The 16262-nt window shown below is 48.3% G+C and overlaps 1 protein-coding gene across 1 annotated transcript in view; it reads left to right on the forward strand.

Moving 5' to 3' along the window:
* Nucleotides 1-883: 883 nt before the first annotated feature.
* Nucleotides 884-16262, forward strand: part of LOC146864074 (uncharacterized) — a 66064-nt gene continuing 50685 nt past the window's right edge. The window contains exon 1 of the mRNA XM_085640709.1: nucleotides 884-1508. Within this exon, the coding sequence (XP_085496835.1) occupies nucleotides 992-1508 (517 nt within the window). The 5' untranslated portion in view covers nucleotides 884-991. The remainder of the gene's footprint in view (nucleotides 1509-16262) is intronic.

A 16262-nucleotide genomic window follows, 5' to 3' on the forward strand; every position in this document is an offset into this window, starting at 1 on the left:
TTACACTGTTTTCCAGCTAATGCTTGCATTTCTATCGCTTTGGAGATAAGCGTTGCTGGTAGCACGCTATCTCCGCCATAGAAAGCAGCGATATCCGGCGATAATTATCATAGCGCTAAGTGAGCTTAGTGATAATTATCGCCGGCCCTTGCTGATATGCCCCATAATGGGCATATTATCAAGCACGGCGTTAAAATTATCGCCGCTTTAGAGGCAGGAACTGCCGCTAAAGCAGCGATAATGGGCTTGATAATATGCCCTGGAGAATTCCAATAGAAGCCCATGCTAACACCAGAACCTGGGCTTCTATGGGAATTCTCTACGGCATATTATCAAGCCCATTATCACCGCTTTAACTGCCGCTAAAGCGGCGATAATTTTAACGCCGTGCTTGATAATATGCCCCATACTGCTCTAAGCCGTCAATTAAGAATAAAAAATTGACACAATTGAAAATGTTAAGAATAATCGACAATTTCCACAGTTTAAGTATTTAACCATCTAAAGATGTGATGCTTGAATGCCTCTCTCTTCCTTTACACTCTGCTCTTTTCCCCATAAAACTCACACTGTATTGTAATATAGTCTGTGTTACTTGGATTTGCTTCGATACAAAAAAAAATGAATTGCCTTATATTTTCATTCAAAGGGCATTCTTTGGCGCTGACGGGTAAGCAGGGCTCACAGTAAATCCACAGAAAGGGAAAGGCGATTCCGCACAATGGGCGTATGGATGCGGGAGCTGCCAAGAAAGGTTTGTAAATAAACAAGCTTTTTGAAAATGGTTACTAAGGAACTATTGGAGTCAGCAATTGTATAACAAACAACCTCAGGGCGACTGAGCAACAGAAGCTGCCGTCAAAACAGCAGCAGGGTACAGGCAACAAAGGCCTCTAGCTCTGGTGAACCAACACAGCACATTATCATCAGCGACAAGGACGCGGGGCATTGCATTCACCTAGAGGGGTCACACCGGGCAGTCTGACCTGAAATGGCGGCAAAGAGAGTCTGTCCACACTACTTCATGAAAGGAGGCACGTCGAGCGCAGTCATGAGATCCCATTCGAGGTGGCGCTCAAAACCATCTCTGTGTGGAGAACCGTATTTCCCCAAATCGGTTTTCATGACGGAACCCAAGTTGCCGGCCATGACCAGCGCCCTCTACGCCCGTCATACCCGAGTCCCGGCGAACTCCGCCGCCCGCAGCTGGTCGGAGCGCTGCCAGGACTTGCTCCCGAATGTCTGCTCCGCAGTGTGGCTATCAGCACGGTACCCTCAGTTCACCCAGGCGGAACTGGAGCAAAAACTCATACGTGGCGACATTGTCGGAGGCTTGGCGTCCCGTCGGAGTCAGAAACCGCTAGGCGATGGCCACGACATTCCCGAAACAGCAGACGAACAAACGCATCCACTGGGACTTAAAAATCACCGGAAAACCATCATGCCTTGCAGACCCTCAGAGCATTTTTTCTCACACATAAGTCACATCCAAGATCAGTTGGTTTCAGGTGATTTTAGATATATATATATATTTTAAATATCCTATTTTAATCTCTCTATATAAATAGTTAAAATAATTGGAGTAGCATACAATTAACTATCAGTAGTAATGTTGGTTTAGTCAAATGAACCGTAAGGATGACCGTTTTCATATGTTACTTTTTACAGACTGTACCTGCTTTCCAGAGGTGTAACATGAAGTTTCCACTTACACTGCAGGACAATATCGATTTTTCTATTACATGTATGTATGTTATCAATGAGAGGAAGTGGCGTAACGGCCAGAGCTGTGACTTTGGAGCTAGGCACCAGGTTTGAATCTCGGCCTCGGCTCAACATCCTTTGATTCTGGGCAAATCACTTAAGACCTTTTTCCGGCGTTGGCAGTCCATCGGACCACCATAGTCGTGGTGGCGGTCTGTGGGCCTCCAGACTGGCAGTCCACCCGCCATATTCCTAACTATGGCGGTCGGACGGCCACAGAACCACTGCTACCGCCAGGGATCCACGATCCTTGACAGTCTGGGTCACCGCCAAACATATTACTAGTTTCCTCACTGTACAATTTTCATGGCAGTGCCTCTGCACCAAGGGATGCTTGCAGGGGGGCACATGGTGTGCTCCCCTGTATGCATGCACCCCAAGTTCCTGCAGGAACGTGCAATGGTGTTCCCATTGCTGTGCTGTGCCCTGCCATGGACCAGCCACTGCAGGACCATCCTACCTGGATTCCAGTTGGAATCCAGCGGGCGGTCATATTATGGGACCGCCGCACTCATAATAAGGCAATACATTTCCCATGTCTAACAAAAAATAAATGTGTCCTTGTGTAATATAACTGGTGCTCGTTCATGGTATATAAAATGCAAAAATTAAAATGATATAGAGGATAAATTCAGCTTCTCCGACGACGAGCAGCTCGAGAGTTACTGGTAGCTCGTCAGCTACCTGTAAGTAGCTCTCGTGTGTGCAGCCCAGGACATTAAATTAGAAACTTTTCTTTAGTGAAATTAACATGTATGCCAAAATTGAAAAGTCTGTTTATGAGACGAAAATGTCCATATATTCAGAACTCATAAGTTAATGTTTGGAGAAAAATGGTTGAATTTCCAAAATATATTTAAAGCTGATATTTGAGTGATAAATAGTGGTGTTGGGGAAACCTATAAGTAATATTATTTCCTTGGTGCCAGGGGCATCGCAGCTATGGCTGTTATGCATTACCTATGATGCACTAAGGTGACCATTTTGGTAATTGGGCATTTTACAACCACTATTGTATGTTATGCTTTGCTGTTTTAGGTTGGATAGGCAGATCTTGTCTACTCTGGCATATTTATGCTCACTTTTCAAATCTGTCTTTTCTTGCGCTATCTGTATCAAACTGGTAAGCACACTGACTGACACATTCACATCTTGTGGGAGTAATCCCTTCTAGATGTCAATTAGACACTACTTAATTTCTGCAGGTTGTTGCAAGTGGTCAGCACCATGCTCAGTTTTAGAGACAAAGATTTATTTTTAATTGTCATACTTTCACTATGTGAACTCTATTGGTTTTGTCAATGTTTTTTTTCAAGTACAGGGGTGTGGGTAAAACAACAGGGAGCAGGAGAGGGAGGTAGTGAGTTAAAAGCAGAGGCAGGGTTTGTAAAAAAAACAAGGGTTGGTGGTTAGCACAACTTAATGCATGTCGAAGTCAGAGCTGCCGACCTTGGAACTGGGTAACATGGTTCGCTTCTCAGAGTTGTCTCAACATCCTGTGATTCTGGCCAAATCACGCAATCCCCCGTGTGTAAGGAAAACAAAATGAAAGTGTCCATGTGCAATGTAACTTGTTCTCATATAAGGCGGTCCAATACCTTTGGGTCGAGTTCACACTATATAAAACTGCATCAAAAATGCAATTTTTAAAATAGTTATGCTCAGCAGCACTGCGTTTTATTTAAAGGTACTGAGTTGAAAACATGTGTCAGTGGAGGTGTGCCTTCAAGTTATCTGATCATCTGTTTGTTATCATTGCATGTCTTTGCTTTTTAAAATTGAAGCTGTTGCAATTTGTGTTGACTAGAGCTCTGTGCTCTTCATCACGTTTCGTGGACCTCCTTTAAGGGCAGCGCCATTCTTTTATTACACCTTCATTCCAAGTACCATATAAAATGATCTGAGTGGAGATTAAAAGGACACAATAGAGGAGGGTGGAGGACAAGACAGAGAGAGGAGGGTGGGGGACACGAGGGATCGCTCAGGAGGTGGCTAAAATGGGGGGAGTGGTCAAAACAACAAAGAGAAGGAGGAGGAGGTGATGGGTAAAAAGCAGTAAGGGGTGAAGGAAGGTAGGATCCTTCTGCATGGTTACCCCCGCTTTTTGCCTGATGCTAAGCTGTTATTGACTAGTCTGACTGGGATCCTGCTGATCAGGACCCCAGTCTCTCTGCTTTCTCCCTTAAATTGTTGTGTTCAGGACTTAGGTACATCCCAAATTGGATACTGGGGTACCCTTTTCAGTCCCTAGTATATGGTACTAAGGTACCCGGTGTGATAAGTTGGCCTGGTATAAGCTGTCCACTAGTCCAAACAACCCCTTTTTGGTTATAGGTTAAAGACAACCTTTATTGAAAGCTATCCCAGTGTTCGCTATGGAGAGCAGCCTTCAGGGTAAGTCTTGAAGGAATGTAAAGCAGCTTGTTTTACCAGTCTATAATCTCTTGAGTGCCTAAATGAAAGACAACCACACCAGGTATATATATATAAAATATATGTATTTATTACTAAACACACCCTCCTAGACTCTTTATGAGACTAGAGGTCAAAACACATAAGTTACACTTCAAATATTACAGTAAAATAGCACAAATACACGTCAGGCCCTGGGGCGAGCCAAACCATATACTAAAATAGTGGTATAATAACCACGACTTAACTAGACACAAGGCCTAGAGCCTGTAGAATCGCTGGGGCCCCAAGGAACCACCCAATGTAGTGACACAGGGGACCCATGGGGGCCGTGTGCAGTGTGTGAACACAGCCGCGAGCTCCCGTTAGCTTCTATGGGGAAAGTTGAGGTTAGATTTTTAAAGATTAGGGACACTTATAAGTGAGTCAGGACCAAACCCTTTGGGACTTAGGAAGTTCTAGGGCCAACACCCACAGGAGCACCGGAGTACTCGTGTTACCTCACTCAGGAAAGCCGGGTGCATAGGTGTCAAATGGTGTTGGGTCGCATCGTCGATTTCAATGGGAGCTGGCAAAGAAGTGCTGCTGCCGGGAAGATGCGAAGTGTCCGAAGAGATCCAAGCCTGGATCGAAGATGAGAAGAACCTGAAAGCAGAGGGGACAGAGTCTGGGTCACTAGCCAGTGACCAGGAAGGCGATAGGCAGATGTCCACCGATGTTGGGTGATTTCAGGTGAAGAAGGTGAAGCTTTACTCTTCAGCCACGAGGACCAGGAGGTGTCGAGGACAACCAGGAGCTGGATTCGAGCTGTCCCAGAAAGGATGTCGAGTGCTGCAGCATCGGTGCCCGGATTGGACACAACAAGCCTTGGCAACAGCAACCCAATCAGAAACGAGAAAGATGCTTCGGTGCAGACCAGCAAGGTCTGTGGGACTCACCACTTGTTAGGGAGTCGGGGCACATCTGGAGCAACCAGGGAGGCCCAAGGAAATTCAAAGTTACCCCCTCAGGGACCCACCAGTTGACGGACCAGGGATTGCGAAGGGACCTCAAGACAAAACACAAAATGGCAGCCCACTGGTCACTCGGAGTAACCAGGCCAGCAATCTTCAGTGGATTCAGTGCTTGAGATGGGGGCTACAAATCAGCCCAAGCACAACTTTAGGAGATGTCGAGAAGTTAATGTACTTGCAAAAGTGCATGGTGACCAGGAGTTCCGGTTCCACGCTACTCACGAGGGCTGCGGGTCTCTGCTTTGCTGAGGACTCGGGTCGGCCTGTGAGATGTCTGGAAATCCTCTTCCTGGGCTGCAAATACTTCGGAGCCCGGCGAGAGCTTTGGAAATGCAGACTGGCAAATTGTTTCGTTGGTGCCTGCCAAGCAGGGGAGTCATTCCTTGACCCCAAGGGAGATTTCTTCAGTCCTCTAGTCTTGAGTAGAGCGTCAAAGTTCCAGGATTCAGCGTCATCAGAGTTTCGTCCAGGGATATCTAATGTTCTGGTTACAGAGGTTCCTTACTTATACCTAAGGAAGGGGTTGGACTAGCTCTGGGGACCCACCTATGGGAGTATTTGGAAAGAGGGGTGGCTACACCCATTTCCTTTGTCCAGTTTCGCGCAAGAGCAGGGGCTGGAAGCCCCTGAACCGGTTTGAGCTGGACTATGCACAGGGACACCAAATGTGCCCCCAGTGCAGGACTTCAAAGCACTCAGAGAGTGCTCCCACCCAGTCCCAATACACATAAGCCTGTCTGGGAGGTGGTTACACCTCCCTGTGACAGTAAACCTATTGTCCAGGCCTCCCCTGCCAGAGTTTCGGTCAGCAGCAGGAGGCCAGACCCGTGTCTGTGGCTGCAGCATCCATTTTGTGATGCCAGGGCCTTGTTAAGTTTCTACCGGGTAACCCAGTACTGCCATGTCTCTCCCTCTAGAAGGGTAGGATCATACTCCCACACCTATTACTGGTGTGGGGGTATGATTCCAAAGTGTTTGACACCAAACACGACATGTTTCCGTGCAGCCAGTCCAAAGTTAGCATTTACCGTTTGGTTATAATGCACTTTAGAGTATATGGTCAGGCTGCATCACTGACAACCCCGGAGAAGAAATTCCGAAGGCTGTAGAGGGGCTCAGCTCATGCCTGGGCACCCTCTAACATGTAACCAAGCACCCTGCCTTCAGGATTGATAAGGTCTGCCATGGGGGGACTGATAGGTTTGTATATGCAGTGATAGGTGAGGTATAGTGAACCTATACCTCAGTAAGGGGTGCATGCACCATCTTACCCAGGCTGCAGTAGCAGACCTGTGGTGTCATTTTGGGTGGCTTTCCGGGGGTGGCATAATACATGCTTTAGCCCCTGGTAGGCCTCTGGGGTATCTATGTCCTGGGTACATAGGGTACCATATACTAGGGACTCACAAGGGTACCTCAGGATTCAATCTGTGGTGCACCTAAAGTACATGAAATCAATTTAGAGAGGAAGCAGCTAGGCTGGGGCCCTGAATAGCAGGGTCCCAGCCAGACTAAGGTCGAAAAACAGTGAAACACCGGCAAAAAGTGGGGGTAAACATGTGAAGCAGATCCTACTCTCCTACACAACCCCACAAATGCAGGGACATTAAACCAACCTTGACCAGCTGAGTCTTCATGTTCTAAGTGGAAATATCTGGAGAGTCCATCTGCATTGGCATGGTTACTCCCAGGTCTATGTTCCACTGTATAGTCTATCCCCTGTAGGGAAATGGACCACCTGAGAAGTTTGGGGTTTTCACCCTTCATCTGTTTTAACCATAAGAGGGGCTTATGGTCTGTCTGAACAAGGAAGTGAGTACCAAACAAGTATGGCCTCAACTTCTTCAGAGCCCAAACCACATCAAAGGCCTCCCTCTCAATGGCTGACCAATGTTTCTCTCTGGGGGTCAACCTTCTGCTTATGAAAGCTACTGGTTGATCCTGACCATCATCATTCAACTGTGACAGTACAGCCCCTACCCCCAACCCAGATGCATCTGTTTGGACAATGAGCTTTTTGGAGTAGTCAGGACATTACAGAATGGGAGCAGTGCACATGGCCTGCTTCAGGTCATCAAATGCCTTTTGACAGCTAACTGTCCACTGAAACTTTTTGGGCATTTTCTTAGAGGTTAAGTCATTCAGGGGTGTCACTATTGATCCATACCCCTTGACAAATCTTCTGTAGTACCCAGTCAGGCCTAAGAAGGCTCTCACCTGAGTCTGGGTAATGGGAGCAACCCAGTCCATGATAGTTTGGATTTTGCTCTGCAATGGTTGAACCTGGCCTCCACCTACAAGTTGGCCCAGGTACACAACCTGACTCTGCCCTATCTGGCACTTAGTAACCTTGATAGTTAGGCCTGCTTTTTGCAGGGCCTCCAAAACATTCCAAAGGTGGACCAGGTGATCCTCTCAGGTGGAGCTAAAGACAGCAATATCATCCAGATATGCTGCACTATAGTCTTCCAGGCCTGTAAGGACTTGATTCACCAACCTTTGGAAAGTGGCTGGTGCATTATTCTAACCAAAGGACATTACCACAAATTGATAGTGCCCACTAGGGGTAGAAAATGCTGTCTTTGGCTTTGCATCATCAGCTAGTCTGATCTGCCAGGAGCCAGCTGTCAGGTCAAATGTGCTTAGAAACTTGGCTGAGGCCAAAGCATCTATTAGCTCATCTGCCCTGGGGATGGGATGGGCATCAGTCCTAGTGACTGCATTGAGGCCCCTGTAACCTACACAAAACCTCATCTCTCTCTTGTCGTCTTTGGTGTGAGGTTTAGGTACCAGGACTACTGGACTAGCCCAAGGGCAATTTGAGGGTTCAATAACTCCCAAATCCAACATCTTTTGGACTTCTGTCCTTATACAGTCCCTGACATGGTCAGGTTGCCTGTAGATCTTATTCTTCACAGGCAGACTGTCCCCAGTGTCCACTTCTTGAGTGCACCAGGTAGTATGACTTGGAGTCAGAGAAAACATATGTCTGAACTGGCTGAGAAGTTTTCTGCAGTCAGCTTGTTGCTGGACAGTGAGGCTGCCTGCCAAGGCTACACCATCAACTGACCCATCATCAGGGTTCTGAGAAAGCAGGTCAGGGAGTGGGTCACTCTCTTCCTCCTGTCCTTCTTCAGTAGCCATGATGAAGCCGATGTCTGCCCTGTCTACATATGGTTTAAGTCTGTTGACATGAAGTACCCCCTGGGGACTCCTAGGGGTTCCAAGGTCTACCAAGTAGGTGACCTCCCCTTTCTGTTCAACAATTGTATGGGGGCCACTCCATTTGTCCTGCAGGGCTGCTGGGGCTACAGGCTCCAACACCCACACTTTCTGTCCTGGCTGGTAGACAGTCAGTACAGCCTTTTGGTCATGCCAGGCTTTTTGTAATTCCTGGCTAGCCTCAAGGTTTTTGGTTGTCTTTTTCATATACTCAGCCATCCTGGAGCGGAGACCAAGTACATAGTCCTCTATGTCCTGCTTAGAGGTTTTGAGAAGTAACTCCCATCCCTCCTTCACCAGACACAAAGGACCCCTAACAGGATGGCCAAACAAAAGTTCAAAAGGGCTGTAACCAACCCCCTTTTGTGGTACCTCCCTGTAGGCAAACAAAAGGCAGGTCAAAAGGATGTCCCATCTGCGCCTAAGCTTTTCTGGGAGACCTTTGATCATGCCCTTTAAGGTTTTGTTGAATCTTTCACCTAAACCATTGCATTGTGGGTGATAGGGTGTGGTGAAATTGTAGTTCGCTCCACACTCCTTCCACATAGCAATCAAGTAACTAGAAATGAAGTTTGCACCCCTGTCAGATACTACCTCCTTAGGAAAGCCTACTCTTGAGAATACACCCAAAAGAGCTCTTGCCACCACAGGTGATGTAGTGGTCCTTAGGGGAATGGCTTCTGGGTACCTGGTGGCATGGTCCACCACCACCAGTATAAACCTGTGCCCAGATGCTGTCTGAGGATCCATGGGACCAACAATGTCAATCCCAACCCTCTCAAAGGGAACCCCCACCACAGGTAGTGGTATCAGGGGGCCTTTGTGGTACCACCTGCCTTGCCACTGGCTTGGCAGGTCACACAGAAGCGACAAAACTCTTTAGTGTTTTCAGACATGTGGGGCCAGTGAAAGTGAGGGACTATTCTGTCCCAAGTCTTGTTATGGCCCAGGTGTCCTGGTAGGGGAATAGCATGGGCTAGTGTCAATAGGAAGCCCCAAAACGTCTGAGTTATATCCAACCTCCTGGATGCACCAGGCATGGAGTATCTACTCTCTGAGTAAAGGAGTCCATCATCCCAATAAATATTATGGTTGCCACTAGCATTCCCAGGAGCCTCATCAGTGGCTTGCTTTCTGAGGGGTTCAAGAGAGGGACAGGGTTTTTGCTCCTGGCTCAGATCAGACCTGGAAGGGTCCCCTGCCCCAATAACTCAACCTGGTCAGGTTCAAGCGCCTTCTGGACAGTTCCTTCTTCAGGCTCAAGATCATCTCCCTGAGGAAACTGATCTGTATTCTGAGTCAGGTGGGGAGGCACTGCCTTAACCCTACTGCTCCTCCTCTTGGGAGGCACCTGGTCCATTATTCCAGACTCCAGGGCTTGTCCAGTGTTAGACATTTTGGCCTGTGACCTAGTCACAGCAAAGACATGAGCAGGGATCCCTAACATTTCTGCATGGGTCCTGAGCTCCACTTCAGCCCAAGCTGAAGATTCTAGATCATTGCCAAGCAAGCACTGTACTGGTAGGTCTGCACTTACCACAACCTTCTTAAGGCCAGTTACCCCTCCCCAGGAGAAGTTAACAACTGCAAGAGAATGGTCTGTTCTGACATTGCTAGCATTGGTCACTTGGTACATTTCACCAAGTATAATCTGCCCAGGATCCACAAGATCTTTTGTCACCATTGTGACACTTGCTTCTGTGTCCCTGAATGCCAAAGCCTCTTTTCCATTTATCAAAGGCTGTTGTCTGTATTTGCCCAGATTACTGGGACTCACAAAGGAGGACATACCCATGCCCCCATCACAGACTAGAACAGTCTGAGTTGGAACTCTGACTAGGCCAGAGTCCATCTCAGAACCCAGGGTCAACCCTACTACACCCTTATTCTGAACATTACCACCACCAATTGTAGCTGTACTACGGGGAACAGTTGCCTTGGGGCAGTGGTGGCTGGAGTAGATTCTTTGGACTTGGTGCAGTCACTTGTCCAGTGAGTTTTCTGCTTACAGATGTTGCACCATGGTTTGGCCTTTTCTCTTGTTAGACTGTGAATCCCCACCTGAAGAAGATTTTTGGGGCCCTTGTGAAGACTTCTGGTCTTTACCTTTCTCTCCACCCTTGTCAGAGTTTTTAGGATCTTGCTTCTTGGGTTCACCACCTTGGTTCTGTACCTTCTGCCTCACCCTGGTTCTGACCCACTTGTCTGCCTTCTTTCCCAATTCTTGGGGAGAGGTCAGATCTGAGTCTACCAGGTACTGGTGCAACAGCTGTTTCTGACAATTATTAAGGATCTGCTCCCTCATAATCAAATTGTACAATCCTTGATAGTCATGTACTTTGATGCCAAGTAACCAACCCTCCAGAGCCTTAGTAGCACAATCTACAAAGTCTACCCAGTCTTGATTCTGTGCCTTTTGGGTATCCCTGAACTTTAACCTATATTGCTCGGTGGTTAGGCCAAACCCATCAATCAAGGCATTCTTCAGACTGTTGTAATCATCTGCCTCCTCCTCTCTAACAGTGAGAAGCTTATCTCTACCTTTGTCTGCAAAGGAGAGCCATAAGATTGCTGTCTATTGCTCCCGGGGGACCCTTTGTACTTTACAGGCCCTTTCCAGTGCAGTTATCCATTTGTGGATGTCATCCTCACTCTGGTAGGGAGGGACAATCTTAATCAGTTTTCTATGGTCATGAGACCTCTCCCTATCTCTAGGGATGTTGCTGCTACCATGGGACTCTAGTCCCAACTTTGTTCTAGCTCTGTAGAGCTCTAGGGGCTCCTTATCTAGGGCTACCTGCTTTCTTCTGATTTCAAGCTGAGCTTCCTCATACTTGAGCAGTCTTTCCCTCCTCTCCTGAGAGGTTTCCCTCCTATGAGAAGAGCTAGAGGTCCCTACTGATGAGTTAGAATGGTTAGACTCCACTGAGGGAGATCTTGACCTTCTAGGCCCACCACCAACTCTCCCAGGAGGGACAACGAGGGGTCCATTGTGGTCCTCTCCATCACCTTCTAGGGGAATTGGATTTTCCAGGTCCAGATCATTGTCATCTGCCTGGCCACCCTCAGAGGTCAGATCTTGGGGAGTTGCACCCCTAGACCTTTCCTCATGAGCTGTCCCACCCCCTCTGCCTAACCCTTCAGACCCTAAAGATCTGCTGAGGTCATCCAGCCTGAGTACCTCTATGTGATGCTGGGTGGTTGGACTTTTGCCTGTCTTCAGTTTCCTAGTTGTACATAATGCTCTCAGTTCCACGAATGGGAGGTTATCATACTGGGAATCTAGAAGCCCACTGGCTTCTGGCAGGGACCTACTGGATCCTGGCCTTGAAGACATTACTAGTGTGGTGTGGTGTATTGCACTACCTACTCTAGTGTGGCCTACTAAACTCTCTTGAGTTGTAGAAAGGGTGTGCTAAGCCCATAACACACAACTCTAAGTTCAGTAGAACTTACTGTATTCTAAAGCTTGTATTATATGTACCTAGCGTACCTTTAGTGGTTTTCAGTTAGTCGCTCAATTGAAATTATCTGGTAAAACAATAGCAAGCTGGAATCCCACACGCTGCACACTAATGTGAGAGGTTGGCCTGGTATATCCTGTCCACTAGTCCAAACAACCCCTTATTGGTTATAGGTTAAAGACAACCTTTATTGAAAGCTATCCTAGTGGTAGCTATGGAGAGCAGCCTTCAGGCTTAGTCTTGAAGGAATGTAAAGCAGCTTGTTTTACCAGTCTATAATCTCTTGAGTGCCTAAATGAAAGACAACCACACCAGGTATGTATATAAAATATATGTATTTATTATTAAACACACCCTCCTAGACTCTTTATGAGACTAGAGGTCAAAACACATAAGTTACACTTCAAATATTACTGTAAAATAGCACACATACACGTCAGGCCCTAGGGGCGAGCCAAACCATATACTAAAATAGTGGTATAAGAACCATGACTTAACTAGACACAAGTCCTAGAGCCTGTAGAATCGCTGGGACCCCAAGGAACCACCCAAGGTAGTGACACAGGGGACCCACGGAGGCCGTGTGCAGTGTGTGAACACAGCCGCGAGCACCCGTTAGCTTCTATGGGGAAAGTCGCGGTTAGATTTTTAAAGATTGGGGACACTTAGAAGTGAGTCAGGACCAAACCCTTTAGGACTTAGGAAGTTCTAGGGTCAACACCCACGGGAGCACCAGAGTACTCGTGTTACCTCACCCAGGGAAGCCAGGTGCATAGGTGTCAAATGGTGTCGGGTCGCGTCGTCGATTTCAATGGGAGCTGGCAAAGAAGTGCTGCCGGGAAGATGCGAAGTGTCCGAAGAGATCCAAGCCTGGATCGAAGATGAGAAGAATCTGAAAGCAGAGGGGACAGAGTCTGGGTCACTAGCCAGTGACCAGGAAGGCGATAGGCAGATGCCCACCGATGTCGGGTGATTTCAGGTGAAGAAGGTGAAGCATGACTCTTCAGCCACAAGGACCAGGAGGCGTTGAGGACAACCAGGAGCTGGATTCGAGCTGTCCCAGAAAGGATGTCGAGTGCTGCAGCATCGGTCCCCGGATTAGACACAACAAGCCTTGGCAACAGCAACCCAATCAGAAACGAGAAAGATGCTTCGGTGCAGACCAGCAAGGTCTGTGGGACTCACCACTTGGTTGGGAGTCGGGGCACATCTGGAGCAACCAGGAAAGCCGAAGGAAATTCAAAGTTACCCCCTCAGGGACCCACCAGTCGATGAACCAGGGATCGCGAAGGGACCTCAAGACAAAACACAAAATGGCAGCCTACGGGTCACTCCGAGTGACCAGGCCAACAATCTTCAGTGGATTCAGTGCTTGAGATGGGGGCTACAAGTCAGCCCAAGCACAACTTTAGGAGATGTCGAGAAGTTAATGTACTTGCAAAAGTGCATGGTGACCAGGAGTTCCGGTTCCACGCTACTCACGAGGGCTGCGGGTCTCAGCTTTGCTGAGGACTCGGGTCGGCCTGCGAGATGTCTGGAAATCCTCTTCCTGGGCTGCAAATACTTCGGAGTCCGGCGAGACCTTCGGAAATGCAGACTGGCAAATTGCTTCGTTGGTGCCTGCCAAGCAGGGGAGTCACTCCTTGACCCCAAGGGAGATTTCTTCAGTCCTCTAGTCTTGAGTAGAGCGTCGAATTTCCAGGATTCAGCTTCATCAGAGTTTCGTCCAGGGATATCTAAAGTTCTGGTTACAGAGGTTCCTTAATTATACCTAAGGAAGGGGTTGGACTAGCTCTGGGGACCCAACTATGGGAGGATTTGGAAAGAGGGGTGGCTACACCCATTTCCTTTGTCCAGTTTTGCGCAAGAGCAGGGGCTGGAAGCTCCTGAACCGGTTTGAGCTGGACTATGCACAGGGACACCAAATGTGCCCCCAGTGCAGGACTTCAAAGCACGCAGAGAGTGCTCCCACCCAGCCCCAATACACATAAGCCTGTCTGGGAGGTGGTTACACCTCCCTGTGACAGGGAACCTATTGTCCAGGCCTCCCCTGCCAGAGTTTCGGTCAGCAGCAGGAGGCCAGACCCGTGTCTGTGGCTGCAGCATCCATTTTGTGATGCCAGGGCTTTGTTAAGTTTCTACCGGGTAACCCAGTACTGCCATGTCTCTCCCTCTAGAAGGGTGGGATCATACTCCCACACCTATTACTTGTGTGGGGATATGATTCCAAGGTGTTTGACACCAAACATGACATGTTTCCGTGCAGCCAGTCCAAAGTTAGCATTTACCGTTTGGTTATCATGCACTTAAGAGTATATGGTCAGGCTGCACCACTGACAACCCCGGAGAAGAAATTCCGAAGGCTGCAGAGGGGCTCAGCTCATGCCTGGGCACCCTCTCACATATAACAAAGCACCCTGCCTTCAGGATTAATAAGGCCTGCCATGGGGTGACTGATAGGTTTGTATGTGCAGTGATAGGTGAGGTATAGTGAACCCTATACCTCAGTAAGGGTGCATGCACCACCTTAACCAGGCTGCAGTAGCAGACCTGTGGTGTCATTTTGGGTGGCTTTCCAGGGGTGGCATAATACATGCTTCAGCGCCTGGTAGGCCTCTGGGGTATCTATGCCCTGGGTACATAGGGTACCATATACTAGGGACTCACAAGGGTACCTCACGATCCAATCTGTGGTGCACCTAAAGTACATGCAATCAATTTAGAGAGGAAGCAGCTAGGCTGGGGCCCTGAATAGCAGGGTCCCAGCCAGACTAAGGTCGAAAAACAGTGAAACACCAGCAAAAAGTGGTGGTAAACATGTGAAGCAGATCCTACTCTCCAACACAACCCCCACAAATGCAGGGACATTAAACTAACCTTGAGCAGTTGAGTCTTCATGTTCTAAGTGGAAATATCTGGAGAGTCCATCTGCATTGGCATGGTGACTCCTAGGTCTATGTTCCACTGTATAGTCCATCCTCTGTAGGGAAATGGACCACCTTAGAAGTTTGGGGTTTTCACCCTTCATCTGTTTTAGCCATAAGAGGGGCTTATGGTCTGTCTGAACAAGGAAGTGAGTACCAAACAAGTATGACCTCAACTTCTTCAGAGCCCAAACCACAGCAAAGGCCTCCCTCTCAATGGCTGACCAATGTTTCTCTCTGGGGGTCAACCTTCTGCTTATGAAAGCTACTGGTTGATCCTGACCATCATCATTCAACTGTGACAGTACAGCCCCTACCCCCAACTCAGATGCATCTGTTTGGACAATGAAATTTTTGGAGTAGTCAGGACTTTACAGAATGGGAGCAGTGCACATGGCCTGCTTCAGGTCATCAAATGCCTTTTGACAGCTAACTGTCCACTGAAACTTTTTGGGCATTTTCTTAGAGGATGTCGAGTGCTGCAGCATCGGTGCCCGGATTGGACACAACAAGCCTTGGCAACAGCAACCCACGCAGAAACGAGAAAGATGCTTTGGTGCAGACCAGCAAGGTCTGTGGGACTCACCACTTAGTAGGGAGTCAGGGCTTGTCAGGAGCAACCAGGAAAGCTCAAGGAAATTCAAAGTTACCCCCTCAGGGACCCACCAGTCAACGGACCAGGGATCGCGAAGGGACCGCAAGACGAAACACAAAATGGCGGCCCACGGGTCACTCGGAGTGACCAGGCTGAAAATCTTCAGTGGATTCAGTGCTCGAGGTGGGGGCTGCAAGTCAGCCCAAGCACGACTTTAGGAAACATTGAGAAGTTAATGCACTTGCAAAAGTGTACGGTGACCAGAAGTTCCAGTTCCACGCTACTCACGAGAGCTGTGGTTACACCTCCCTGTGACAGGAAACCTATTGTCCAGGCCTCCCCTGCTGGAGTTTCAGTCAGTAGCAGGAGGCCAGACCCGTGTCTGTGGCTGCAGCATCCATTTTGTGATGCCAGGGCTCTGTTAAGTTTCAACCGGGTAACCGGATACTGCCATGCCTCTCCCTTTAGAAGGGTGGGAGCATACTCCCACACCAGTTACTGGTGTGGGGGTATGATTCCAAGGTGTTTGACACCAAACACGACATGTTTCCGTGTAGCCAGTCCAAAGTTAGCATTTACCGTTTGGTTATAATGCACTTAAGAGTATATGGTTAGGCTGCACCACTGACAACCCCGGAGACGAGATTCCGAAGGCTGCAGAGGGGCTCAGCTCATGCCTGGTAACCCTCTCACATATAACCAAGCACCCTGCCTTCAGGATTTATAAGGCCTGCCATAGGGGTGACTGATAGGTTTGTATGTGCAGTGATAGGTGAGGTACAGTGAACCTATACCTCAGTAAGGGGTGCATGCACCACCTTACCCAGGCTGCAGTAGCAGACCTGTGGTGTCATTTTGGGTGGCTTTC

The sequence above is a fragment of the Triturus cristatus genome, chromosome 2_1 (assembly GCF_964204655.1).
Source record: "Triturus cristatus chromosome 2_1, aTriCri1.1, whole genome shotgun sequence".
Taxonomy (NCBI): Eukaryota; Metazoa; Chordata; class Amphibia; order Caudata; family Salamandridae; genus Triturus; species Triturus cristatus.